The sequence below is a fragment of the Alosa alosa genome, chromosome 24 (genome assembly GCF_017589495.1).
Source record: "Alosa alosa isolate M-15738 ecotype Scorff River chromosome 24, AALO_Geno_1.1, whole genome shotgun sequence".
NCBI lineage: Eukaryota > Metazoa > Chordata > Actinopteri > Clupeiformes > Clupeidae > Alosa > Alosa alosa.
The window spans coordinates 5,886,152-5,913,743 of record NC_063212.1 but is presented as its reverse complement, the minus strand read 5'-3'; the positions used below and the strand labels follow the sequence as shown (position 1 = coordinate 5,913,743).

The 27,592-nt window shown below is 43.3% G+C and overlaps 3 protein-coding genes across 7 annotated transcripts; all 3 read left to right on the top strand.

Annotated features, from left to right (window-relative positions):
* The first annotated feature begins 3,191 nt into the window (after window positions 1–3,191).
* Window positions 3,192–4,373, top strand: zgc:153044 (uncharacterized protein LOC751678 homolog). Its single transcript, XM_048236409.1, has one exon. The coding sequence runs from the start codon at window positions 3,647–3,649 to the stop codon at window positions 4,208–4,210; it is 564 nt and encodes a 187-aa protein (XP_048092366.1). The 5' UTR covers window positions 3,192–3,646; the 3' UTR covers window positions 4,211–4,373.
* A 5,343-nt stretch (window positions 4,374–9,716) lies between these two features.
* On the top strand, window positions 9,717–20,222 carry tmem116 (transmembrane protein 116). The gene is made up of 11 exons (XM_048236569.1): window positions 9,717–9,899; window positions 10,129–10,175; window positions 10,271–10,334; window positions 10,543–10,671; window positions 17,651–17,755; window positions 17,917–17,966; window positions 18,182–18,265; window positions 18,481–18,622; window positions 18,794–18,938; window positions 19,065–19,144; window positions 19,282–20,222. The coding sequence occupies exons 1-11, from the start codon at window positions 9,834–9,836 to the stop codon at window positions 19,462–19,464; spliced, it is 1,095 nt and encodes a 364-aa protein (XP_048092526.1). The 5' UTR covers window positions 9,717–9,833; the 3' UTR covers window positions 19,465–20,222.
* A 250-nt stretch (window positions 20,223–20,472) lies between these two features.
* Window positions 20,473–26,515, top strand: LOC125289441 (acyl-CoA dehydrogenase family member 10-like). Of its 5 annotated transcripts, none has more exons than XM_048236280.1 (12): window positions 20,473–20,529; window positions 21,213–21,384; window positions 21,465–21,613; window positions 21,862–22,056; window positions 22,409–22,567; window positions 22,849–23,123; window positions 23,230–23,298; window positions 23,695–23,867; window positions 24,107–24,254; window positions 24,451–24,596; window positions 24,960–25,133; window positions 25,975–26,515. In XM_048236280.1, exons 2-12 carry the CDS (start codon window positions 21,243–21,245, stop codon window positions 26,112–26,114), a joined length of 1,770 nt encoding a protein of 589 aa, XP_048092237.1. In that variant the 5' UTR covers window positions 20,473–20,529; window positions 21,213–21,242; the 3' UTR covers window positions 26,115–26,515. The 5 variants fall into 5 exon arrangements, with proteins under 5 accessions (XP_048092237.1, XP_048092238.1, XP_048092235.1 ...); XM_048236281.1 differs by having other exon boundaries at window positions 20,475–20,587; XM_048236278.1 differs by having other exon boundaries at window positions 20,475–20,688.
* The last annotated feature ends 1,077 nt before the right edge of the window (window positions 26,516–27,592 follow it).

Here is a 27,592-nt window from a genome sequence, read left to right as displayed (position 1 = left end):
CCAAGCGGGACGCTCTCTCCCGTCAGTTTCATAAGGATGGCCCCTTCCCAGGAACCTGCATCAATTCTGCCCGATCCCTGCGTCAGTAGCTGCCCTGACCTGGGATATCGAGGAGGAAATTCAGGAGGCCCTCCGTGACCATCCCAGTCCCAGTGCATGCCCAGGCGGTCGCCTCTCTTTGTCCCAGAGAATTTGAGGTCCCGGGTCATACAGTGGGGACACAACTCCGCCCTTGCCTGCCACCCGGGCTCCGCCCGCACCTGCCATCTCCTTGCCCAGCTTCTGGTGGTCTGCTTTTGAGAAGGGATGTCCGAGAATTCGTCCGTGCCTGCCCCACCTGCAATCAGAACAAGTCCTCCACTTTCGCCCCCGGCTGGTTTACTCCAGCCCTTGCCTGTGCCCACCCGACCCTGGTCCCACGCCTCCTTGGACTTTGTAACTGGCCTCCCACCATCAGGTGGGATGACGGTCATTCTCACTGTGGTTGACCGGTTCAGCAAGATGGCACACTTCATTCCCCTCCCTAAACTGCCATCTGCCAGAGAGACTGCCCAGGCTGTTCTTGATCATGTCTTCCGTCTACACGGGCTCCCCAGGGATGTTGTCTCTGACCCGAGGTCCGCATTCACCTCCACATTCTGGAAGGAGTTCTGCTGTCTTCTAGGGGCCACAGTGAGTCTCACCTCTGGGTTCCACCCCAGTCCAATGGTCAATCCGGCGGGCAAACCAGGAGCTGGAGAAGCTGCGGTGCATGGTTTCTCGCAAACCCCAGGCTTGGGCACAACAACTGGCGTGGATAGAGTATGCTCACAACTCCCTCACCTGCTCTGCCACTGGTATGTCACCTTTCCAGTGTGTGTATGGCTACCAGCCCCCTGTTCCCCAGCCAGGAGGGAGATGTGTCCTGCCCGTCTGCCCTCGCCCATGCCCGCCCGTTGCCGTGGTGCCTGGTCACAAGCTCGTGCCCGCTACTCAAGTCAGCTGTCAGCTATGCCACTGGGGCTAACCGCCCGAAGATCGCCCGGCACCCGCCTACCGTGTTGGCCAGAAGGTGTGGCTGTCAGCCAAGGATCTCCCACTGCGGGTGGAATCGCGTAAACTGGCACCTCGATTCCTTGGCCCGTTCCCTATCCAGAGGGTCATCAGCCCAACCGCAGTCCGGCTCCAGTTGCCAACCTCCATGAGGGTGCACCCTACTTTCCATGTTTGAAAGTCAAGCCCGACGATGAAAGCCCGCTGGTCCCGTGCGCTTCCTCCTCCTCCTCCTCCTCCTCGTTGACGGTGGGCTGGTGTACACCGTTCGGCGCCTGCTTCGGGGTCAGGCGGGCGAGGGGGGCCTCCAGTATCTCGACTGGACTGGGAGGGCTATGGGCCTGAGGAGAGAACCTGGGTGCCAGCCAGTCGGATTGTGGACCCGGACACTCATCGCCCGACTTCCACCGCTGCATCCTGATCAACCTGCAATCCGTAGGGGGGCCGCCCCCAGAGGGGTCCCTAACCGGCCCTGCCCGCCCGGCTTCCTGTCCTGTGCCTGACCCTGACCCTGTCTCGGGTACCTGTCCCGTCTTCTGTCCACGACCCTCCAGCTCCCTCCGAGGATGAGGATGTTCACTCGGACCGCTCGGAGGAATTCTAGCCCTCCACCCGGCTCCCCTCCGCCCTCGGCGTGGTGTCACTCTTGGGGACTTCTGGGGCCGTCCCTTAGGGGGTTCTGTCATGAGCTCTCTCTCTGCCTGGTAACACGCTGCAGCTGATTGAAGCCTAACTAGCTCCACCTGTCCCTGCTCTGCTCTGCTCTAATTACTCTGCCAGCTGGGCAACTGCATTACCCACTAACCTCTCCCAGTATTTAAAGCCCTGTCTTTCAGCTCTCCTTTGTCAGATCGCCTGCAAACCCGCACACCAGTTACCTGCCTGTCTTGGAAAAATCGACTCTGACTCTTTGCCTGTGAACCCAGACCTGCTCGACTACTTCTTTGATCTCCAGCCCCGTAATCTTGACCTGCCTTCCGTCTCTCTTCTACGAATACAGCCTAGCCCTTGACTGTACTGCTGCTTCGTTTCAATTGCTGTTGTGTGTGTGTTTCCCCAGGACTTCCCGGATCATCCAGCTCCTGCCATTGCTGCTCGGCTATTGGGGAACACACACACGCAGACTCTTGAACTCCCGAACCCCTGAAACCCTGTAACCCCCAACCCTTAAATAAACTTTCTAACGGACGCTTTTGTGGTCCTCGGTCTGTTTGGTGTCTGACATAGAGTATAGAAAATGTGTAGCCTAGAGTATTGGCCTAACTTGCTTGATTTCACATTTTTATTAGATGTGCTGATGACATAGGCCTATAGTCCTTGATCCAGACCACCTAAATCATAGTGATTTTTGACAAAGTATACGACCCTAGCTTTTTATGTCTATATTATGTCTCTATGCAGAGATATATTACAGGTGAATCTAAAACTCTTTAACTAATTGATATCCCCAGAAAGCTTCCACAGCTGATTATTTACATTAAGTATTTTTTTTGTATTGGAAGTTTTCTGAAACTATATAAGTACATAAATGAGCCATTATCTACTGAATTATGCATTACATAATACATTTTATTTTGGACATATTAGTGTGAAATGTTGTTACAGTGGGTGTTTTGTAATTGGGTAAGGGCTAGATCAAAATACTGCCAACAGCCATTAAAAAAAATCTATTTTCACCATTTTCACAACTCTGACCCAGATATCTCAATTGCAGCCTAGCCTACTTCCACACTAATATCAGAGAGGGTTAAAGCGGAGCAAGGATCTTTGCTAATATGTCACCAAAATAAATAAGAAGAATTTGAACCTGACTTTATCAAATTTCAAAGTTAGGCCTAGGCCTACTTGAAATGTGCAAATTAGGCCTGTTGCATGTTTCAGTAGATTCACGTGTAATTATGTCCCTTCAGGGTGATAAAACACAAAAAGCTACTACCAATGCAATACTATCACTTATTTTCTAAGTCTATGGTGGTAAGCCCGACCAACCCCTCTGGCTCAAGGCTGAACATAAACGAAATTTGCTACAGGTGACAAGCTCTTGCCAGCTATAAAATGCCTCTGGAGGACTTGTCTGGAGGCGATTGCCGTTAATGGCTTCTTTACCAGCAGGGGGCAGACGGTTCTGATAGTGCATAGACATGTCTATGAGTCTAACCAGCAGGACATCCGGTCAGTCAAATGCGTTTTCTATTAAAATTGTCTCGTTCGGGATGCTGTAGTCAACAAGGAAATATAACTTCGGCAGTGAGTGCGGAAGACTGTAGCTCGATTGTAGATAGACGCAGCGTGTCTACAATGTTTTATTCTTGAAAGTTTCGAAAGGAAATGCTGTTGCCCATCGTTTTGAATATATATCAACACGTGGAGAAGTAAGATAGGCTCCTCTGTAGGCTACCTTGCCAGCTAGGCTGTTCTAGAATCTTTGGTCTCAAGTCTCCAAAGTTTAGCAGGCAGCACACAGGGCTTAGCCTACAACGAATTTAAATAACACAAAACCCGTGGCGAAATTAAACACATTATCTGCTACTGAAGTGTGTTCTGTCTTAGGGTATTTAGGAGGCTGGTATTGTGTATTAGGCTACTGCACATTCAATGATATTGGGGGGGAAACATGGCATTCCCAACAGCGACACAGAAACTCTCGGGTCTGGCCCAGATCACCGAGAATCTTTACCTTGGAAGTGCCAGGGCAGCCCATGACAAAGCAGTTGTGTCCAGCCTCCACGTCACCTGCATCATCAACGCCACCGAGAATGTTGAGAACGACGTCGCATCAACTGTTGAACTCGTTCGTGTATCAGTTTTGGACTCACCGTCGGCCCCTATTATCGACCATTTCGATGTCATTGCGGATAAAATCCATCTTGTTGAGGAGCAGAGTGGTCGGACGCTGGTACATTGCAACGCCGGTGTGAGTCGGTCTTCAACGCTTTGTCTGGCATACTTGATGAAGTACAGAGACATGTCGCTGGTCGAGGCCCACCGTTGGGTCAAAGCCCGCAGGCCGCTAATCAGACCCAACAGCGGTTTCTGGAAACAGCTAATCGAGTATGAACGCAGGCTCCGCGGAATCATCACTGTCACTATGATAATGTCATCTGTTGGCGAAGTACCTGACCTGTACGAGAAAGAGGTTAAAGATATGGTAGCCCTGAGAAATCTCTTGACTTTTTAGACATAATTCACGGTTTGCACTATCTGAAGTTTTAAAAAAACTTTTACAAAGTGTTAAAGATTTTGTGGAATTTATTTTAGGCCTAGCCTACTCTTTATTTTTTTTACATTGTGTGCGTTATGTGTCATTTTATAAATAAACAACATGCTCATTTTTTTTTTTTAAATCAAACCACTGTTTTTTGTTAGCATCTCTTCACCGTTTGCAGAGTATCACAAATAGTGCGGCTCTATTGAATTAAGTTGTTGCTGGTCAATAACTTTTTTTATGGATATGCCCATATGGATTATCTGCCCCACAGCCATGGAATTAGTCTCTTGACATATGACATGGCTTTGGAACTGATGGTTAACTGGTGGAAAATGTTAAACAGGTCTTTTGACCATGCAGACTTTGGGTCAAATCAAGCAGGCTATGGCAGAATATTTGGACTACTGAAAGTCTTCGCCCAGGTTCATGTTCGCTATGCAATTAAAATGATTGTTCTCAATTCTGCATTTTTTGGAAATTAACCATTAGAAACTCAGTATGGCTTTGGTCATCAATATAATGTCATTTGTGGTTAGGTGTAGGCCGTAGCCTTCAGTCAGATGCTGTTGAATCATCCACTTGTGTGACTTTCACTTACAAATAAGTCCCCCTTCCTTTGAACCAGCATTCAACCTGTTAGACGAGCACTATTTTTGAGATATAGGCATCAGAGGCATTTCTTTGTAAAAGTTGGGAACAGGGCTTTTTTTATCATAAATAAAGTGTGCTGAATTCAAGTAGCTGAATTTAACAAAATGATTGCCAAAATGGCAATTTTGGGCACTTTCTTTACGCAGGCATCATTATAGGCCCTACCATGTAAATAAATGCATATTGTTCACATGTGTGCAATAGATCAAAATAGATCGAAGGTACAGGCTGTGAAAAAATCTATTTTTATGCCTATGCTACTTTAAGCCTTCCTACTGCTATTTGAAAAAAAAATGCTGAAATTTTATGACTGAGCAGGCGTGTTTGATGAATGAGACCTATGTTTTGAGGGTCAAGAAAGATATGAAATGTAAAGTTTAAAATAGTTTATAATCCTAAATTGTACACACCAATCCATCTGGTCTGAATTTTGTCTCATTAGAAGTTCCATCATTCCACTATATAACCAAATTTCTGTTCAATCAATTCAAATGATTGATTGACTAAAATCTTTCAGGCAAATCACACTGCATTCATGCAAGGAGTCTGCTCATCACTCTGTTGCTGGTATAAACACATTGATATTCATTGTAATCCTGATTTCCTGCATTTGCGGCATTGTGTTTTGCATTGTTTCTTACATGCACAGGCTAGCATCCCGAGGCAACTGTCTGGAATGGGACTCAGTTCCATCAGTATGGGCGGCAGATCTGATTCCCCAAAGCATTTCATGCATTGACTGGATGTCACACCACCTTTACATTGCAAATCACAACAAACAATCATCATGGAAGGTCTTTGAAAGGCACCATAAATTTGATGAAGAACTTGGGCATTGGTGAACTCACAGAGGAAACGATCAAATCTTCAGAAACATTGTCCACAGAACAGATTCTGTTGATGCAGTACGACAACTAAAAAATGCTCTAGAGCGATATACAGGGACTTTTTCTTGAAATAGCACTCGGGTGGTTGCTGCATCATCATCACCGTAAGTGTAGCTTACACCACTAGGATTGTAACCACATCTGGGATGAGTGAGAGATAATCTCATCTCTAGATGTGGAGTGAACTTCATATTCAGAAGAATTACTCTCGCTGTCAGGTATGACTTTCACTTGCAAATCTGCTTTCCTCTGAATCTTTCTGAACCGCCTGATGAAGTCTGTCTAGAGTTCATGAGAACAGGAACAGAGAGTCAAATTCAAATTTCACACTGACCTGTATATTGTTCCATTGTGATTTGGTCATGTTTGGGGTCTTCCTTGAATCATTTACATCATTCCATGGATGTCTTGACCTTCACACAGGAGTTTGCTGTTCACACTTGCAGTGGTTTGCATAAGGATAATCTGCCTGATATAACAAATTGCAGTGATTACCATGGCAACCTGTGAAAGTGATTCAGACCAAATTCAAATGGCTTGACTCACTGCTTATAAATTATTGCCATGGCCAGTTTGAGCAACTGTCACCTTAAGTGACACACACAGGAGGATTTAGACACAATATGTTCCCCATGTGGTTTTGATGGTGACAGATTACAGTATCAATTTTCTGAGCATACAGTCCAGGTTCCTCATTTGAAAACATTAGAGTCGGTATTAGAGTGTGATCTCAGTAAGCTCTTTGTTGAATACATCCCTGTGCTGTAGCAAAAGGTTCCATTTTTTGTGAAACATGTTTGTTATTCATCAAAATTCGGCCTTTGTCACAATCTGGCCTTCAAATAGTTATAGAGATTCAGAGTTTACATTGTCCATTTTGCAGATTTGGCATTACCCATCAAAATCTGCCTTTAAACAACATATGTTGCATAAATTAACACTGGGATTCAAATGAGCACAGTTTTGTGTCAATCTCTGACATTGGCATTACCTATCAATAAATGTGCATGCTTAAATGACAATGATGTGACTGCTGAAGTGTGAAATGAAAATGCCTTCATGTCACTCATTTCTCAGACCATTGTCTGCTCCCTAAACAACAGAGGTGTCCCACAACTTGAATGAGAGCCACAGTGCATGGACCTACCCTGTGTTTATCAGTAGATTTGGCTACTGCTGTCACACAGGATTGATGGTGGACACTCTGGGCCCACTATGACAGAGAAGGGAACATTGGAGGTCAGCAAAGTCGTGTGAGATTGTTACGTAATGTTGCACTCGCATGTCGGCAGCACAATGTGCCTGTTTGTGTGCGTCGGTCCCCTCTGACCGTCTGCCAACGGGCTCTCCATAAAGTCTCCGTTTAGGTCCGGTCCCCTTGCAAGGCTACCGCGCGCCTGTGATGTCCGCCAGCTCTGCCGGGCGCCCACGTCATGGCATCGCTGCCCAGTGTTGTGTCCATATTTGTTTGGGTTTGAGATCACATGTCGCATCACATGATCATTACTGAGGTACATATTCAGTTCCAAACTTGATTCTAGAGGGACACCCCCAGCCTCCACAATGGGCTTGATGTGGTGTTGTTATAGGCTATAACCAAGCATACAGAAGAGATACAAGGAAGTTTATTGTTACATGCATATAGTTACTGGAAGTAAGAAATGCAGTGAAATTATGTCTGGTGTCAGCCTATTTGTAGATTAAGTGGCAAGGGCTGCATAAGAAAGGTGGGGGGGGATTGGGATTGGGGGGGCACCAACAAGGAGCACCCAAGAGCAACAGGAGCAAGGAAAAACTCCCTTACCAAGGTAGAAACCTTGGGCAGATCCACGGCTCAAGGGGCTAACCCAACTGCCAGGGATCTTGGTGTGTGTGTTGGGGGGATGACAAGGGAGATGGGATGGTTGCTGTTTAAGTGCTGATAAAAATCAGAGCATGCTGCGGTCGGTACGGCCCTAGATTTCAACCATGACGTTTCTGGGCATTCGCTCTGTTGTAAACAGGTCAATGCAAAGAATGTTCCTAACTCAAAATGGTGTATTGAGTGTGAAATACTTGACTTTGCAAATAACTCTTTTGTAATGATTGTGGTTTCCAAAGGTGTTAAGGTGCATCTATTAGACTCTGCATCATGGCATAGCCTAACCAAATATGTAGTGTAATGCGCTAAAATGCAAAGAGGAATAGAAGTCTTCCTTTCACTATCACCAGTTCCTCATTCTCTGTGTGCATGCATTGTGGCTTTAAATGATGTCATTGTGTTTCAAACATTCCCTGATCAGTTGAACACCAATGGAAAGTACACCCGCAGTCTAATGGAAACTCCTCATGCTGAGTCTGAATGTTTGTTTGTGAATATTCTGAAATGTTGATGCCTGAGCCACATCATTTTGAATTATGTCTCAGATCTATCATATAAGCTTTTTAGAGGCTTTTTTGAGGGTTTGTAAAGTCTGAAAATGGCATACATCCATGTCCAAATGACATCCAGTTACCTTCTCTTTTTTCCTTTTACACAAATTATTTTCTCTACCAACACAAAAGGCAAAGGCATTGCTGTTCAAGAGGCATTTTAGGGTGACTGTGTACTGTGAGATTTACTTACTGTGTGCAATGATTCAGTTAGATCATTTTACAACAGTAAAACAACAGTAAAACATTTACAACTATGTGGTGCATCAGGCTTAAAAGGTAGATTTATAGTCATGTCAAAACTGTTTATAGAAAATACAGGTTATAGCTTTTCTTGCGGGTTAGTTAGACTGTACATGATCTAAAATACCCACCTCATTGCATGACAATGTGAATGGTATCTATCAGGGACAGAACTCAAAATCCTTGAGTCATAGGGTCATTTCAGGTACAAGATAATGGTGCAGATGCCATTAACTGTGCTGAAGACTCGTACTCTAACATTGCTGCTTCAGCTCCACTGTGTTATGCTGTCAGCCCGTGCCCCCAGTGCATCAAGCTAGCTGTCCACTTATCTCTGCTGATAACACTCAAGTGTGAAGTTGAGAGAGAGCTTTTCTGCATGAGACTATGTAGACGTCTGATTTTAACATGTATGGTTTTCCCATGGCTTGTTAGGGATTAAAAATGTTAAGTAAACAAATAAACAAAGCCAATGCTACAGCTTCAGTATCAGTTCAAATGTAAGTGCTTGGTGTTAATGGGAAACATATTTGTATTGCTGTTTCATAATTATTGTAAGTAAACATGCAAGATTTCAAATACATTCATTCCATCAGAATCTTGCTCTGTGTGTAGTCTGTGGAATGTTATAAAAGGAGTCAGTGAACCGCAGTCACCTCTCGTTATCTACCACCTCATTATCCTGCAACTCCTCCTGAATGTTTCCCATATTGTACTGTGTGTCCACTGTATGTTTCTGCACATGTTTGTGTGTGTGTGTGTGTGTGTTTTGTGTGTGACTGTGTGTGAATGTGTATGTGTGTGTGTGTGTGTGTGTGCGCGCATGTACATTTGAAGTGGCTCAGGCTCCTGTTGAACTGTAGGAGAGCCAATCACAGTGTGCAGGCATGGATATGTATGAAGGTCTCTGAACTATTATTAAGTTGCCCATTGTTCTCCATCAGTAATGAGACTGGTCCAGTCTCTGGGAAAAAGAAGGTTCCTTTCAGCATAAACCCTATAACCTGCCCTTTAAAGATGCAAAGTATCTTTCTAACTTCTGTAGTTCTTGAGTTTTACTACAGAGTCAGAGAAATAAACAATCATGTTTTAAATGAACGAACATAGATGTCACGATGGTGTTTTTTGAGTGATGGAATTCTCACTTGTTGGGAAAGCGGTTCTTTGCGCGTCAAGCGGGTGGAGCTACGAGGCAGGGGCATGCTTTGTTTACGCATGACTGGGTTGTCGCCTCGTCTCTCTCCACATATAAACGCCAGCGCAACCACGTTGTGAAAGTCTTTGGAGAGGACTCCTAACAACGTCTACTGTACAAGGCAACATACATAGAGTTTAATCTTAAATTGGGCTATTATCGAAATACAAAGTCAAATCGGAAACCACACAGACTATAATTAGCCATGCAAAGTTTTATTTCCAACAACACCCAACACAATACAACATCCCCGACTGAAAACTGGACTTCAGTAAGTAATATCTTGAAGTTTTCTCTGGTTCTAAAAGTTGTGCATCAAGTTAATTTTGAGGTGTCAGCCATATGTGTGACCTTGTTAAATATTGGAGTTTACATTATTGTCACGGCACATGTTTATAATAGCCTATTAGACTTAGCCTATTATTAGTTTCACTAAATGAAAACAATGTAATACAACGGAGGACTTTTTTCTGAACCATCGTGCTGCATTCGCTCTATAGGTGTACTCAATAGTGCGATGGATTCAACTGGTCATGGCAATTCTGAGGTGAGACTTGATCAGCACAACAGCAATTCTTGATTAATACAGTCACAACTGTTGATAGAGTTAATTGCATCCTTCCTTCTTCTTTGTTTATTTAGCATGCTGGGTGCCGGCTCTATAATTCTGTACACATTTTTCCAAAATCTGATGAGAAAACCTGAGGTGAGTAAGGCTATAGGTGCATCACCAGGCTAAAGACTAAAGCTGCATCACAGGTTACTGTCTGACAGTCAGGGCATTTCAACTTGTCCTACTGTATGTGTTTATTGGATTTACTTCATTCATATAATGGTAGCCTATCTCTTTCTCTCTCTCTCTCTCTCTCTCTCTCTCTCTCTCTCTCTATCTCTCTGTCCATCTCTGCCCACAGGTGAAGCCCTTGGTCCTGCTGAGTGTGACCGACCTACTGCTGGCCCTGAGCTGGCTCACCGGGGCCTTTCTCTTCAGCCAGGGCTGTGAGAGCAGTGCCACCTGCTACAACCTCCACACGGTGGAACAGGTATGCGTCAGTCTCCTAAAGTCAGAGTAGAACATGCAGAATTGTACAATTGGGAGTGGGTCTGGAAAACATTCATTGACTTACGACTTCCAGCAGGGGCATAACTAGCAGTGAAATTAAACCTAAATTGGTACATTAAACTCCTACCAAATCGTTTCAAAAGTGTAGCAATCTTGTAAATAAAGGTTTTAAATGCAGTTGTTACAAAGAAATACACGTCCATGCCAGATTAGAGATTTGTATTTGCGTGCCCGTGTTTTAGGGACATTGGAAATGGGCTTCAATGGCCTCTTGACCAGTAAGACCTGCAGATCAAATCCCATTTTTTCCCAGGCTATCTGCTCCCCTGAGCATCCTCCTTATGAGTACATGATTTGAAACATACCGTAATTGTAGACCATGTGGATTAATAATGCAGTTATTAAACCAATATACATAAAGCAGTGAAATGCTTGAAGATGGGATTTGCTATTATTACACTTTGACAGGTATTCGGCAGGTTCCATAATCAATATGCACTGTACTGCAGCCTATACAGCCAATGTTTTGAGTGTAGTTTGCTGCAAAAGCCTGAAGTTCTTTGCTTTTGTGTAGATTTGGGTGCCATGAGATGTTTGCCACACCCAAATCACAAGTTCTTTTAAGTAAGCTGGCAAGTACAAGTATGAGCAAGTAGCTCACTGTCCGAGCCAACATCTGCGTCTTGTTTAGGAAAACCCTGCAGAGTAAAAGAGAACTATTTAGGCAACGTTTGTTGTGTTTGTGTGGTTGGATCATGTGTCCTTAGTGAGCTTTGTCTTGTTCATATTGCTTTGTGGGTGAATCAGGTCATCCTGTTTCCACCTTATGACCACTGCATGAAACAGTCATACTGATAGATTTTCAGTGTCTTATGCAAATGGACCTACATCTCCCAGTCCAGGCAAAGGCCCAGCTCCCACAGAAGATCCCTCCAAGCAGCCAATGTCGCCTATTAAGTTGGAATTGGGGCAATTGGTTGAAGTAGAGCAGCAAATGTCCTACTCCTCTTCCTTGTCTTCTAGCTCTCTGATTATAATTGTTTCTGATGACAAAATGGATTAATGATTGACCCAGTTCCTAAGTTCCCCTCACGTGCTCTCAGAGTCATTGTGGGTGTAGACAGGTGGGATGGACCCAGTTTGGTGTTCAGCTTAGAGTGACGAGGAGCTTTGTGTTTGAATTTGTTATTGTTGTTATTGTGTGTGTGTGTGTGTGTGTGTGTGTGTGTGTGTGTGTGTGTGTGTGTGTGTGTGTGTGTGTTGTTGTTCTTGTATATGTTTGTGTATGCCAGTTCCCACAAACGGGAGTGTGTGTACAATCTCATAAGGTCATAGGGTCATGCAAAACCAGTCACAGTTCACTGGTCTGAAATTTGGGTCCCAACCACAGGCTGGTGCTCCCTCTGTGTTTATCAGGCATTTAGGCTGACATGATTTTGTCCAGTGAACCCTCTTTATCTGCTGGGAGAACGTTGATTCTGGAAGAATGCTGCCGGGGTGGAATGGACACACTTGTCTTTATCCCAGTTTGGGTGTCCTGCTCCCAATAAGACAAAAGAACAGAGAGTGCCATAGGGCTGCTTTGATTGAACGACGCCAGATGAGAGCAGTTCCTGACCTACTTCCTGATGAATCATACCACAGGGCATGGAGTTTCCTGGTCTGCAGGATGACCGTAATAAAAGCACCAGGGAACCAGTCGGTAGGGATTGTGTTTGCCATGTTTACTTTGTCTTATCTGTATACATCAATATTGAGGTAACGGTGTATTGTTTCTGAACCATGTTCAAGCTTTTCATTTGTGGGAGATTTTTTAGATGGTTTGTGATTATGGCATGATTGTGACCATATGAAATGCAGGGCATTTGGGAATTCCAAGAATCCAAATGCATCATTTGTTTCTGCACTATTTTTTGAGCATTTATTTGGATAGGACAGTGACAGGAGGTGATTGGGAGAAAGAGACGGGGTGGGATCGAGACATGACCGCAGGTCGGACATGAACCTGGGTCCCCTGTGGACACCTGGACCCTTACATGGTATGGGCGCTGTAGCCTGTTGCGCCACAGCACCCCCCTTGTTTTTTTTTTTTTTTCAAGCAGAAGAGATTGCTGTCTTGGATGAGCTAGCTAGCTAGCTCCTGATTTCCTGAACATGAACTAAGCAGGAATTAAACCTGAGCCTGAATACCACTTACACCACTGGAGAACTGGGTACATTCAACCGATGAATTCCTCACCTACAATAGCCAATCACCCAACACCAGGGACTTCTTGTCCTCATCACACCATGTGGTTTCTGAGCTTTTCTGAGCTTTTTTATCCTGTGAACAGTCATTCTCAGGTGGACACACTGTGTTTGATTTGCTGCACGTGTCTAACAGCGACAATCCACCCTTTAGTGATAAGTCATATGTAAACTGGGTATCTGTATGGACACATGAAGAACCTTGTGAAGGTGATTGTGCAAAGGGCATTACTCCCTCGCATAGGCAGTAAATGTCTTATCAGGGCACGTGCACTGTATGTTATAAGGGCTTGCCAGCAGTCAAGTGAGGAGTTCTTTTGCATGCCCCTTTGTTGCACGTGTCATTGTTTCATCACGCTCCAGGTGCATTCCAGGAGCGCTCAGTTTTTTTCACCTGTCTTGTTTCATTCACTGCCCCAGTATTATTTGTTCAGTCGAAGTGAAAGGCCTTTTGGATAGAGTCCTTTGTGTGATATGTTAACTATGTTGGAAAATAAATGGAAACTATGGCAACTAGGAATCACAAGTCACAAGTCATATATTCACTAGAGATGTAATGCCAGAGGAATTACAATAGTGGATGGAAAGCTGCTGGCTTTAACACCCTTTCTTCTCTGTTACATTGCTCCGTAACTGTTCATTGCAGCGAGATGAAACCTTTATTGCATGACAGAGCAAAAGTGGGGCTTTCCAACGAGACTACACACTTGTCTGTACGATCAAGTATGAAAATTAAAAAAAAAAATCATGAAATTAAAACAAATTGCATCATATTTGCAGTCTATACGTCCCTGCGTTCACCTGCTCACCCATTACTCTCGTTTGAATTACTCGCGAACCCGTGATCGCATCGATATGCCACGCAGATGAAAGAGGACACTCAGAGCTATCATTTGATACCAAGTACATCCTTCTGGGTTATAAAACAGACAAAGTGACAGCAAAATAATAACTTCATATAGCTGGACTTACCCCTCATTTTTGTCTGTTCTTGTGGCATGTTTATAATCCAACGCTATCGTGTGTTTCTCTATGGCAAACCATGTTCATAATCCGGTTTTGAGATCCTAGCAAATTCCTGCATGGCATCCAATTCGAGGCTCACATTGCATCCCAATTTGTTCAACAAAGAAACACCTTTTTTGCCTTTACTTTGTTTATGGCAATGCAGTAAAAAGTTGAGAATCACTATGAGTGCATACACCTAGGCACGCACTGGCTAACACGCAAACTCGGGTCAAGTCAGGTCAGATCAGTTCGTGTCACAGATATGGAGCGCAGAAAGGTCATTTTTCATCACTAAATAAAAAATGGCATTTATTTCCGTAAATCACACACCACACATTTCTGTAAATTGCTCAGCCCCAGAGTATCCCTCCAACATGGCAATTATATTGCCCAATTCAGGACAGTCTGCCCTACACACACATGATGTGAGTGCATGTAGAGCTATGAGCCTGCTGTGGTGAGATACATGTCAAAATATAAGAAGTTTTATAATACACTTTTTATATTTTAATTCTTTAAAAATCAAAATAAAATCAATGCTAGTACTAATACATGAAATGAATATTAGCCTAGACTCTGCTAAAAAAAACAATATATAATATGTGTGTGTGGCACTTACAATGACCAGAATAAATCCTTATGAATAAAGGTAGTGAAAATGCCCTAAAAACAGCTTAGGGTTCTAAGGGTTAATGTTGGTGGGGAGATTCCTGATAAAAAAAAGATTGAATCACTTAATCTTTGAGTTCATACAAACCCTCACTCAAGGTGTTTTTGACCTTGACATTTGACCTTTGAGCTTTGACCTCCAACATCAATTCACCTCATCTTTGAGTCCAAATCAAACACTCATACCAAATTTCAGGCATGTATGTCAAGGCATTCTTAAGATATCGCGCTCAGAGTATTCATGGACTTGACCTTTGACCTTTGACCTCCAACATCAACTCACTTCATCTTTGAGTCCATACAAACACTTGTACCAAATTTGAAGCATATGCGTCAAGCCGTTCTGTAGATATAATGCGCAAAGCATAGACAAAGTGGCTGTGACTTTTATTTTGACACAGAGGAAACACTCAAACAGGATGTGTAGTTTTAGGGAGCACCAGATTGTATGCATTAGAAGCTGAGACAGTTGAATTAGAGCCCGTCTACGGAGAGCCTCCCCACTCTCTATTAATCCCATACAAACCGAATTTGGCTGCAGTTCACCAGAGTTCACCTAGATGTCCAAAATACATGGGGTCCTATGGAGCTACATGGCTAAATTTATTGTTTTCACCTATTTAACAACTAAAACCCTCAGATTTTATTTTATTTTTCGCAAAATGGATATGGATTATCAATCAAAAGTGAAATAATCTGGGAGTCATGTCCTTTCGTTTTCTTACAGGTTGGGTTGTTGTTGCCTATAACATGCTAGCATTGATGCTATGCTATGCTATGATCATGCTAATGAATGACGTCATTGACACGTTTGAAAGGCTTTTTAGAACAAGTAAGTGACTTTAAAAAATGTAATACTCAACCAAGTGCATTGTCTTTGCCTCCCCTTTCGAATACAATATTGAAATTACTTGAAAAAAAATTATATCCCGAGAAAAGTGGATTTTGAGGGGTACAGCTCCATAGACCTCCATTCATTCTGGACTCGCCCGCGAGCGCCCCTAGATGCAGTACCACACCGGAAGAGTTCCGAGAGTGAAAGTTCTCCCCTTATTAGACATTCTCTGGTTGAATTCACAGGTGACACCTGTGCCAGTGTTCTGATTACTACTCTGGGAGCTTAACAAGCGCAGCTGCCTTTAGGCTATTATGACATCACAGCCATTCAAGTCTATGGGGAAAAATTAGCTTTTTCACATTTTTAATCCCCTATTTCTCAAAATGTATAAACTTTTTAAAAAATCTGAAAAAATAACTCTCTTGTCCAACTCCAGACCTACACAACGGTTATTTCAACATGTCTGTACGTTAAGCGGTTAGAGTCACATTTATTCTTGAAAAGGTACAAAGAAAAGGTTATAATAACTAGAAAATGTAATTTCGAGGAAATTACCAGTGCATGAAAATATAAACATACTGTATATTAACATAAAATGCAAAACAAACTTTTATTTGATAACAGTTGGCAGAAGTCATAGTTGATAACAACTGACAGTTGAAATGGCTGAACAGTTAAATAGTTGAGTAGTTTAAATAGTTAAATTATTTAATAGTGAATTATTGCAGTGAGGACATTTATTTTGAAACAGTTGTGGGCAGAGGAAATAATTGAACAGGATCTGTAGAGCCAGATTGTATGTTTAAAGCCTGAGACAGAGTATATAGTTTAAAAGTTAAATGTAGATAGTGTAATGGATGTTGATAGACAGAAAGTTGAATGGATGTTGATAGGCAGATTGTTTAATGGATGTTGATGGGATAGTTTAATGGGTAGATGAGTGAATGGTTTGAAGAGGATAAATGGATAGAAAGGTTGATGGAATGTGCCTTATATCCTTGTAGAATGGAGATACACAGAGAGAGTTGGGACCTAGTTGAGCAGCTGGAAGTTGATACAGGTGCAAATCAAGTTAATTAGCCCATTATGATGTCATAGTCCCCATACAAAGTCTATGTGGAAAAATAAGCTTGTTTTTTATTAATATCTCAAAAAGTATAAAGTTTACAAAAGTGAAAATACATTCCTCAAGTCTCCTTTTCAAGACCTACGTTACAAAGTTTGAACGAAGTTTCTACGTTAAACGGTTGATGCTGAATTAGACGCAGAAATTTGGTGGGAAGAAGAAGAAGAAGAAGAAGAAGAAGAAGAAGAAGAAGAAGAAGAAGACTTCGGATAACAGAACAGTGCATTTTCATGCACTGTAATAATAATAATAAGAAGAAGCCAGGAGATTTCAAGATAGTGGATTCCATCCACTATAATTATCTTGTTGGGATTATATACTGACTGGGTACAGAGGTCCCATAGCAGTTGGTAACCCTAAACCACTGTGATTGGCTGGGATTGTTTATGTCTCTGTCCAAGCCACTATGTTTGTTTCCCACTCACTGAGCCAGTATTCTGTATGAACCTATTTTATACAGTCTATGGTACGAACACTAGAGTTTTTTGAGTGCAAAGACTAAACAGACAATTTAGAGGACTGAGGAGCAATTTGCTGAATTTGACCAATAAATTACGAGATTTGAATTACAGATCAGCCTTTAACTTCAGACTTGCAACTGTGGAGTTTCCGTTTTCTCCATCCTCTCTCTGTTTTCTGAGCCACAAGGGAATTCCAAGCTCTTTGTTTTCATGCTGCTCTAATTTTGACGGGCCATTTGAGACAGAAAGACAGGAGACAGAAAAAAAGCATTTTTAGAGGTCATTATCATAACACATTACTTGTGTAGTTGAGCAACTTGTGAAATTCCTGTTGGTGCCAAGTGGCATTAAAACCGAAAGTAAACAGAATGGGCAGCCGCAATCTATCTGGACAAGGAAACGGTTGAGAACCAACTGGGGGATTCCCTCAGTGCACAACCATACAAACATTTTATTATTCTCTCTCACTTTGAGACACAAGAAACTTCAATTGTAACTCCATTGTAAAAAAATATATTTTTCTTGCCAGACATAAACAACACAACAGAAACAGGTGTTGAATCACTGATTATTTATTTTTGTTACATTTGCTTGTTTTCTGTCCCCACAGATGTTGTACATGGCATCATTCTTCTACACTCTAAACTACGTGGGTGCCCTGTATACTGGCCTAAAGGAAAAGTATCACAGGCGAATAAATGGCTTTCCTGCACAGGTACAGATCCCAGAGGTGCTCTGGTTGCACCACAGTGAGAGCTATGTAATTGCTGATACATAAACAGCAAATGTTTGTCACAGTGTTTGCCCACAGTGTTTGACTTTTGATCAGCTGACCTCTTTTTCATGGTTTTAAATTACCTCTTTTTTCCTTCTCAGAGTGCAGCCAGTACAAGCTCATTCGGCATCATGACTGCTATTGTTTCATGGTGAGTACAGACATTGTCATATATTGTATGAAGAGCTATAATTACTCTCTACACCACGTGTCAAACCCTAGTGTACTAATGTCAATGTTGGAACCGATGAGAAATTGTATTTTTAGTGGCTATGGAAAGATGGATTCTCCACATGCTTATGCAATAACAGATTGTTGTGGTGTGTGTGCTCTTCCTTCTTTATCTTCCCTGTTGCCTAAATTTAGCGTGCTGCCTGTCCTGCTAACAGCTCCAGTGTTCGTCACTGGCAACATGAAGCGCTGTTACACAAACCATACCAAACCCTACAGGTGTGTGTATGAAGATCACATACCCTAATGTATTACCTGTGATATTACACCATGCACACACACACACAGACACACAGACACAGACACACAGACACAGACACACACACAGACACACACACACACACACACATCTACAGAAACTGTAGATGCCCTTATAATGTAATAACCTGCTGGCATTAAGAGTGTCTCTGATATCCTGTACTGTTTCTCTGCAGGTGTCTGCTGATGCACACCGACGCGCTCTACCTGAGCTCTGGGCTGGAGGGGGAGGACGTGGCGGCTGCCTGCAAGTTCACCCGCATCTACAGCACTGCCATGTTCCTCGCTACGTTCTTCTTCACACTGCTGGGCATCGTGGTGAGTGCGGAGTGAGTGAGTGTGTGTGTGAGTGAGCGTGTGAGTAAGTGAGTGCGTGAGTGAGTGAGTGAGTGGGTGAGTGTGAGCTGCTTCTTATTTAGGTGCATCACTTGAATGTCAGTGACTCTACTTCACACTCATACAGGTGCATTTGTCATGTCTTTTGTTCAGGTGCTGATGGCCAAAGCTCGTTCCCTGTACAGGCGCTTTGTAACTTGTCACGGTTTCCTTGGTGACCAGCAGTGGGCCACTCTGCGTGTCCTAAAGGGCCGCATGGTCCTCTACCCCTCTGCATTCTTCTGCTGCTGGGGCCCAGGTACACATCTGCAGACAGAGTGGAACACATACACTGGCACACACACACACACACACACACACACACACACACACACACACACACACACACACACACGCTCCCTCAACGATTATGTATTTATTACAGCAACATTCTTGGCCACCATGATGCTTATTAAGCCAGACGCTGTAGAAGGTGGCGTGGGAGTCTTCCTCTACATCGTACAGGTCAGTAACCGTGACACAAGAATAAAAACTAATAGTAAGAGCAATACTGTTGAGCGTTTTGTTTTTCTGTCTGTTTTATCTTGCTTGCTGCATTTGTTTACAGTAAGTATCACCTCTCCCTTCTTCTCTCTTGTTAGGCCTGCACCTCCGCCTCTCAGGGCCTGCTGAACTGTCTGGTGTATGGCTGGACACAGAAGCACTTCCGCTCCCTGGGCACTACGACCAGGCGGGACGCGGATACCCAGACTCCCCTCTTGCGCTCACAGAAGAGGAGAGATTACTCTGCCCTGTGCAGTGTGGACCGCTTCCAGGGCGTGTGAGACCACTGACAACACGTCCGTGTGACTGAAAGGAAAGGTACTCCCAGCCAGTGGTCTGTCATTCTGACACAACAGCAGTACCAATGCTGTTGTCTAACTCCGGTGTAGACAGCCATTCCACATGTGGAGAAAATAGGACCGTTTAAAGCTATGTGAAGCTATGTGCTGTTGAGTAAAAGGTGCCGTTCGTGTCTCTGGGGGCACAACTGGGTCCCTGTGGTGATGTTGCACAGCCGAAGATAGAGGCAGCTGCTGAGAGCTCGTTTTCACTCACAGCTGTCTCAAGCAGTTTAAACTGCCCGACTGCCATAGCGAAACTTCAGCAATTATAAGTTCAGAGAGAAGGACCAGTCAGAGTGTAAAAAGGGGGAAAACCACAGACAGCCACAGACAAACACACACACACACACACACACACACTAAGGGAAATTCTGTCTTAAATGAACTGAGAAAGGGTAAATCTCTCAGCTGCTGCTGAACGTTAATGTTGCACTCAGTGTTAGTCTTAAATGTGTATTAATGTAAATTGCACATACTTCATGCAGTTGTACATACTTACATGGTGTAAGTTGAAATGTTGTCAATTTTGTATGGTGTTATATGAACTAATTGTTCATGTTGCTTTGTTTATTTGTTAATGTTTTTTAGAAACACATTTTGCACAAAGAAATTGGCATTCTATGATGTAAATACAGAGCATTGAATTCATTGTGTTAATGTATTTGAAATGTGTGTATGTTTTTGTTAGTTTGTACTCCACTTGACTACCAAAATAAACAGATTTTTACAACACTTGTGTATAGTATAGTCATAACTTGTATACCTCTCAACTCACTCTTACTTTTTAACACATTCTTCAGGAAACAGACATTCTCAGCTAATAAAATAAAACAGGCCAAAGCCAGGTTTATTATGGGAGCTTGCGGTGAGCCACAGAGAACTCTTATTTTGATACTAATATTGGAAGCGAGTAGTTTCACGTGACCAAACATACTACCACGTGACAGTACTTAATTGAACTTGTGTTGTAGTGTCCTGGAAGGTTTCTGACAGATGTTTTGAAAGGTTTGAGATGAACCTGTGATATCAGTCTTTGTCACGTTTGAATGAAAAGAAGTGAAATGTGAGAACGCGAAACCAGATGGTCTTTGGCAAAACCCATTTAACAGTGTCTGTGAGTCCTGTGAGGAAGTAGCTCAGCTGCTAACACCACCAGGCAGGCAGGCAGGCAGGTAGTCCGACTGTTTACCACAGCACATGTAATCGTTAACGAACAGTTAACAGTTAACGAATGTGACCTTTCATTTGCCCCAGTCATTGCAGTTACAGATGAAACCACTGTAGTCTATGTTTTTGGCGTTGCCGTATACCACTTTATAGCCTATATCGTGCACTTGTCGTGTCATTTCGGTGGTGTAATCTGCTAGGTGTGCCTCTTCCATTTTATGTAGTCATTGAGAGAAATTGCAGTTTCCCATTTCCGTAGTTGGCTACTTTTGTCATGGTCTTTAGGGCTTTCCTTAAAGAGATCAGAGATGTTCATAACTACAGCGGGGATATCTTATTATGTGTCTGGCCAAAATGTTTTTATCACCTGCGCATGAAATTATTTAAAAGCTTTAATGATTCAATCTAAATTGATCTGATCATGTTTTGCACGAATGTAATCATTGAAATGCGTAATAAAGGTGTGAATTCAATATAGTGCATTGTTGTAATCAATATTACGTTCTCAATCCATTTCATAGTGTGATACGGCGTGTACCAATATAAAGGTGATGCTTCGCTCTCGTCGTGTTGTGCGCCTGTGCGCTGTTACATGGCATTCACACCTACGCCATCTGAGCTCTCAACCGTATAAAGCAGTCATATTTGACATGTATGGGGTGCTGATACCATCTCCCGTGCCAAAGGCTAAAGGTGAGTCAACTAAAAAAAAAACTAAAAGAGAAGTTATTCTAAAGATGCTTTTTAAAGCCTAGTTTCTACTTTTGTTCTAGAGTGGGAGGAGAGGAATGGAGTTCCGCCTGGCACCATTGGTCAAGCCGTCAGGATGGGCGGTGAAGCCAGCATCTGGAAAAGGTTTATGAGAGGAGAGCTGGGTGTAGAGGAGTTTTTGAAGGCCTTCAATAAAGAATGCAGCACAATTGTGAGTCATACTAAAAAAAAAAAAAGGCAATGTGAACGATCTGTATTATACATGACAAGGACAATAATGATACAATATATTTCTTAATGCTTAGGCCCACAGGCTGTATCATGGGGGTGGCTCTTTAACCTCCACATAGAGTTTCATTGCATTACAATCAATTGAATTTAAATGGTCTTTGAGTTCTTTGAAATGGTACATCCAATCTCATAATGTCCTCCATGCCTTGTCCATGTCTGTATGTGCAGGCTGGATGTGCGGTCTGTATGGACTCATTCCTCGAGGCTCTGACCAGTGGTGGCATGAGGCAGCCTCTGCCGGGCATGATGGAGGCGGTGGAGAACATCCGTGCCAGCGGTCTGAAGACGGCTGTGCTCAGCAATAACTTCCTCCTGCCCGATGGGGGATCCTACCTACCACTGGACCAGAGAATGTTCAATGTGGTGAGTGGTAGACAGAGAAACTGAGAGTTAAGATGGACGAAAATAGATCTGGCAGCTGATGGGGTTTTCTCTGGTTTATTTAATTCTCTCTCTGATTAATAGCCACCGCTTCCCCTTATTCTTTTCAGTTTCTTTAGCTTTGTTTGATGTTGCACCTCTTTGTGATTTTGGATGCAGGAGGAGGAGTATAAAAAAATCCCTCAAAGCTTTGTCCATTGTTGGAATTCCACATACACTGACTGTAGATTCTTTTGGTGTTTACCCTTGAATTATTTCTCAATCGTGTAATATTTCAGAAGGCTTTTTCTAAAACCATAGCTGGGCTTTTAGTGTTTTTGGTGTTCATTTCCAGATAGTCGAGTCTTGTCGAGTGGGTCTGTGCAAGCCTGACCCCAGGATATATGAGCTCTGTGCAAACAGACTGGGGGTTTCGCCACAGGAGGCTGTGTTCCTGGATGACCTGCCAGTAAATGTGGAAGCTGCAACTAAGATGGGCATGCGAGGTATCCAGGTGAGACACGTTTAGCTACTTCTCCTGACACACCTAACCGACCCGCCCACATTAGATTTGGCCTCCTTACATCTTGTGACTGTCCACTTTGGAAATCATTTGCATATTCAGTTCCCCAGAAAACACTTCTAAATATAATGTCCCACTTTTCTATGCTTCCGTTTACTCCACATGTGCATTAACACAACAGCCTTGTAGGGTGGACCATTTATTTCTATGGCCAATCAGGCCAAGTTTACATTGGATTGGATGTCATATTTTGTGCTGTTTCGTCTCTATAGGTGGCAGATCCTGCCGTAGCCATACGTGAGCTGGAGGAGTTGCTTCAGTTCTCGCTGTCTGACAGCGTCCCTGGGGCGTACTTGATAAAAAAGCATCAGCTCCCTATGGACCAACTCACTCGCTACCTCAGGGATTGTGGTTTTCTCCTAGATCCAGTGACTGTGCAGAAAATAAGCCATAGCTCTTCACAACACACATACCTTCTGAATAGCAGGGGGCGAAAGATGGTCCTTAAGATGTTACCTCACATGCAGGCAGCACAGAGAGAGCAAAGGTTAGTGATAATGTCTCTGTTAATGTAGTTAAGCTTTTTGTCTCTAGTTATTTCAGTGTATGTTGTAAAGCTTAATTCACTGAGATGAAGTATTTTTGTTCTGCAGGACACTGACTGCACTTAAAGGATCAAGAGTCCCAGTTCCTGATGTTTTAAAGCTCTGTGAGGATGCTAGGTGAGCTGGATGGTCACACACACACACACACACGCACACACACGCACATGTGTAACCAAGGTCGTAATTCGTCCGCCCGCCGCTCACGACCCTCGAACCCGCACACCTCCACACACACCGGCATGGGAGTCGAACGCTCTAACCACTGAGCTAAAAGCCCAGGCTTCCAACTCAGCGGTTAGAAGCGTTCTTAAGGTTAGGGGTGTGAGGATTTACACAAGCAACTAGCATGCTAGCTCAGTTCAACTCAGTTACACATGCATCAACGCACACATACATACACACACATATACACACAGAAAGAGACTGGGTTAGAGTTAGGTGTCCATATTTTGGTGCAGAATATTGTTGACTTTGTCTTTGCTGATGTACTGTATGATTGGTGTGTTGGCATAGTGTGCTGGGCAGCCCTTTTCTGCTGCTGGAGCCCAGAGGACACCGGGTCCTCCAGAATCCATCCCTCCCTGACCTCAAACCGGAGGAGAGGAGAGCCGTTTATGGAGCCGTGATCCAAACCCTGTGCCACATACACTCTCTGGAGCCCAACTCTGCAAACCTGGACACATATGGCAAGTCATTTATAAAACTTTCCATTTTTTCCTCATTGCTCAAGGATAATTCTGACAACCTGTCCTACAGAATGTTACGGCAGGACGCAGCATTGAGTGGTTGTTGACAGAATTTTAAATGTTTATGTTATGAGCTACTAATACATCAGCTAATGTATAATGCAAAATGAGCTGGTTATTAGACATGTGAAGTGTATATTTTGACATGAGTTGTACATGACTAAGCCCTCTCTGTGTAGAGCGTGTGGGGCAGCTGGTGACCATGTTGACTGAGCAGTACAGAGCTAGTGCACGCCCAACAATCCCGGCCATGGAGAGACTGATGGAATGGCTCCCTGCACACCTCCCCACAGAGCAACCAGCTAAGGTGGTGCATGGAGACTTCAGGTAGGATGGACACACACACGCACGTGCAAGCACATGCACACACACACACACACAGCTATACAGAATCACAAACCGTGGAACATGGGGAAGGTTATGTGTTCTCGAGTTATAGGTGTTCTCGAGTTATGTCCATGTCATGTATAGTCTATGCTTTGGTTAATAGGTGAATATTGTTCTGTTCCTCTGTGCTTGTTAGACTCAGCAGCCTGGTGTTTGATGTGGAGAAGCCCCAGGTGGCAGCTGTGCTGGGCTGGGATAGGTGTGCCCTGGGGGACCCTCTCATGGACCTGGCGTCTCTCTGCACGGCCCACTACCTGCCCCCTGATTCGCCCATCCAACCAGGTGAGTAGCATTAATGATTGCAGGAACATGGTGAAGCACAAAAACACAAATCACTTTTTGATTTTAATGTAAGTATAGTAGAATACCTCACTACAGCGCTCATTCACAAAGTTTTAAGTGTCGTTGCATCACTATACACGTATATGAACCTTTTGGCTCAGCAAATGCCTTCCGTTCTAGTGTTGACAGAAATCTAAATGCTACTGATTGAGAGGGGAAAAGTATCTCTGAGGTCATTTGCTTGTACAGTTCCCTCATCACATGTATCTGAATGGATGACTTGCAGCGACACCTGGGGGAAGGAAAAAGCCCTGCACGGATGTTTGATGAGTTTCAGTGGATAGTTACTTTTTCTGTTTGCAGGACTTGCGCGAGGAGATCTTGCTCAGACGGGCATCCCTGATGCAGCTGAGGTCTTTCAGCAGTACAGCCATGCAATGGGACTGGGGGGTACACCACACTGGCGGGTCTACATGGCCCTGTCTTTCTTCCGCCTGGCAGTCCACCTACAGGTTGGGAGCACAGACGTTGGTACAGGTATGTATGCTTCACCATTTTACCAGCTTTTTTTGTGACACAATTTGTCTACCTTTAAGTGCGTGGTTCTTTTACAGTGTTGTTCAGTGACACACATGTGAAGGTGATGATTTGTTATAAAGTGGTGCAAAGGCCATAGCTCATCTTGTTTTTTACTTAAAGGATAATTCTGGTATTTAGCACTTTTCTGGTTTTCTGAGTCCCTTTTCTGGTTTGTTTTGGATGAACTAGAGTGGTGGACACAGAAATGTTGACGATGGGTCCTGTCTTTTTGACTCGTTTAAAATCGCCTTTGACTGCTTCAGAGTGGCTGACTACAGGCATGCACAAACATGTCCTTAAAACAACCCTTAACGTTCGTTTTCAAAACTGTGAGTGGTTAGTGATGTTTGTTGATGTTCCAAAACAAGTAGCGTAGCGAAATACAGTTTCTGTCGTGTTTTATTTGCCATTTTGTAAAATCCCACTGTTGGAAGACTCATTGCTCGTTGATATTACTGCGCTACCAAAAAAGGAAAGGGGGGCTGTTTACATTTGGTTGTAGTCTTTTCGCTCGACAGTGACTGTCCTGCGAGACCTTTTTTTTACTGTCTATGCTGAAGCAGTCAAAGGCGATTCTAAACGAGTCAAAAAGTCGAGACAGGACCCATCGTCAACATTTCTGTGTCCACCACTCTAGTTCATCCAAAACAAACTAGAAAAGGGATGCAAAGGACACATATGGATGATCTCTAGAATGGCCTTTTGTACATTATGGTTGGAGCGTTGTTTTAAGTGCCTTTGATGTATCTGTGGGATTTATTTCATGTGTGTGTGTGTGTGTGTGTGTCACCCTCTGCAGGAGAGAGACCCACAGGACATGTGGACAGAAGACATGAACTCATTACACAGGTGGCAGAGTTGGCCTGGGACTTCGCTACCAAAGAGGGGTTTCGTGTGTTCAACGCCATGCCCAGAGCCAACTCCAGCCTGGGCACTTAAGTGTGAATCATATCTTATTACATTATTTTAATGCACAAAGAAAACCGTCTCCATGTTTGGATTACATTTAGTACTCTGCATCTGTGAATGAGCAGTGAGGAATATAAAAAAGAGCTAGTGTTCAGAACACCTTGACCACAAGAAAAATACAGTATACACAATCATCATTGACCCCTCATCACCAATATGACTAATAGCACTTGCACACTTGTACAGCAGAAGTGTGTTGAAGATTAAAACTGACGGGGCAAAAAACAAATTTGAGATTGATAATATGAGATGAGTCCATATTTATTCTTTGAATGGGAAAACATAACGTAATTGTCAAGTTCCTGTTTGCCATACATATGCACTATTAGTATTGCGTTCATATTATAAATAAAATTATATTTTAATACAAATATATTAAAGAGCTTGTATGTAAACATGAAAGGTTGTAAAAGCTACATTTAAAGCAACACCAAAGAACTTTTCCTCTGTTGCACGCACGCTATCCAGCCACGGCTTTGCAAATAACGATGTCCATAGACAAGGTAGAATATGTTGCATGATTTTATGAAAGTATTATGTAATGCGACATCATGCAAGTCAAATGTGTAGTTTCTTATGTCTCATTCTATCGAACTACAAGCCCGCTACCTGATCTGGCAAACTTACATAGTGCGGTTATAACCGATAGAGGGCCGCAAAGCGAATGCAGAAGTGCCGTTCACCCGGTTACGAGTTGATGAACCACGGAAACAATTTTGGAAACATTATTTTAAGGTACAAAAAACTCTTTGGTGTTGCTTTAAGTGCTGACTGAGTGGAATTGTCAGCGTGTCCGTTTTGATAAAACCTCATAACGTCTATAATATTTTCCTGTTATTTTATAGAAATGTGAAAAGGGCAGTTTGTAGATCTTTTACATTTAAAGAAATAAAAATGCTTGTACTTGAAAACTGTTCAAAAAAAATCTGACTAAACCTATATGACCGCCCGGCAAGCTTCTTGGCGGTCATATAGGTTTAGTCAGATTTTTATTTTTTTTTTCGCATGTCCAAATTTCCGTCAAGGATTCCCGGGACACTGAAAGACTGGGGTAGACGAAACTTGGTGGGCATGTAACCCCATATGGATAGCATGGAACCATCGTTTTTCGTTTTGATCTGTAGCCCCCCCGCTGGACTGCACCCCCCGAAAGGAGGGTAGGGCAGACACAGTTTTCTGTGAATATCTCGAGAACCGTAAGGTTTAGGAGGACCATTTTTTTTTGTATGTTGATCTCAAGGGGCCATGTCAACCCATTCCATAATGAGGTGTTGTAATCGCAGGTATCTGTGACCTAACATAGTCAAAACTGCACGAAATTGGAAGTGTAGGATCATTATGACACCCTCTGAATGCACGCCAAGTTTCGTGGAATTCCGTTCATGGGGGCCACACAATAAATTAATTTATGTTACTATACACCAACTGGCCTGTAGGTGGCGGAGACA

Excerpts from the sequence above, each read along its gene's own strand:
- zgc:153044 (XM_048236409.1), top strand. The coding sequence starts at position 3,647 with ATGGCATTCCCAACAGCGACACAGAAACTCTCGGGTCTGGCCCAGATC.
- tmem116 (XM_048236569.1), top strand. The coding sequence starts at position 9,834 with ATGCAAAGTTTTATTTCCAACAACACCCAACACAATACAACATCCCCG. Across the intron at positions 9,900-10,128 it reads CGACTGAAAACTGGACTTCA|GTGTACTCAATAGTGCGATG; the intron begins GTAAGTAATATC and ends TTCGCTCTATAG. Across the intron at positions 18,623-18,793 it reads TCACACTGCTGGGCATCGTG|GTGCTGATGGCCAAAGCTCG; the intron begins GTGAGTGCGGAG and ends TCTTTTGTTCAG.
- LOC125289441 (XM_048236280.1), top strand. The coding sequence starts at position 21,243 with ATGCTTCGCTCTCGTCGTGTTGTGCGCCTGTGCGCTGTTACATGGCAT. Across the intron at positions 22,568-22,848 it reads TGGGCATGCGAGGTATCCAG|GTGGCAGATCCTGCCGTAGC; the intron begins GTGAGACACGTT and ends TCGTCTCTATAG. Across the intron at positions 24,597-24,959 it reads TGATTCGCCCATCCAACCAG|GACTTGCGCGAGGAGATCTT; the intron begins GTGAGTAGCATT and ends TTCTGTTTGCAG.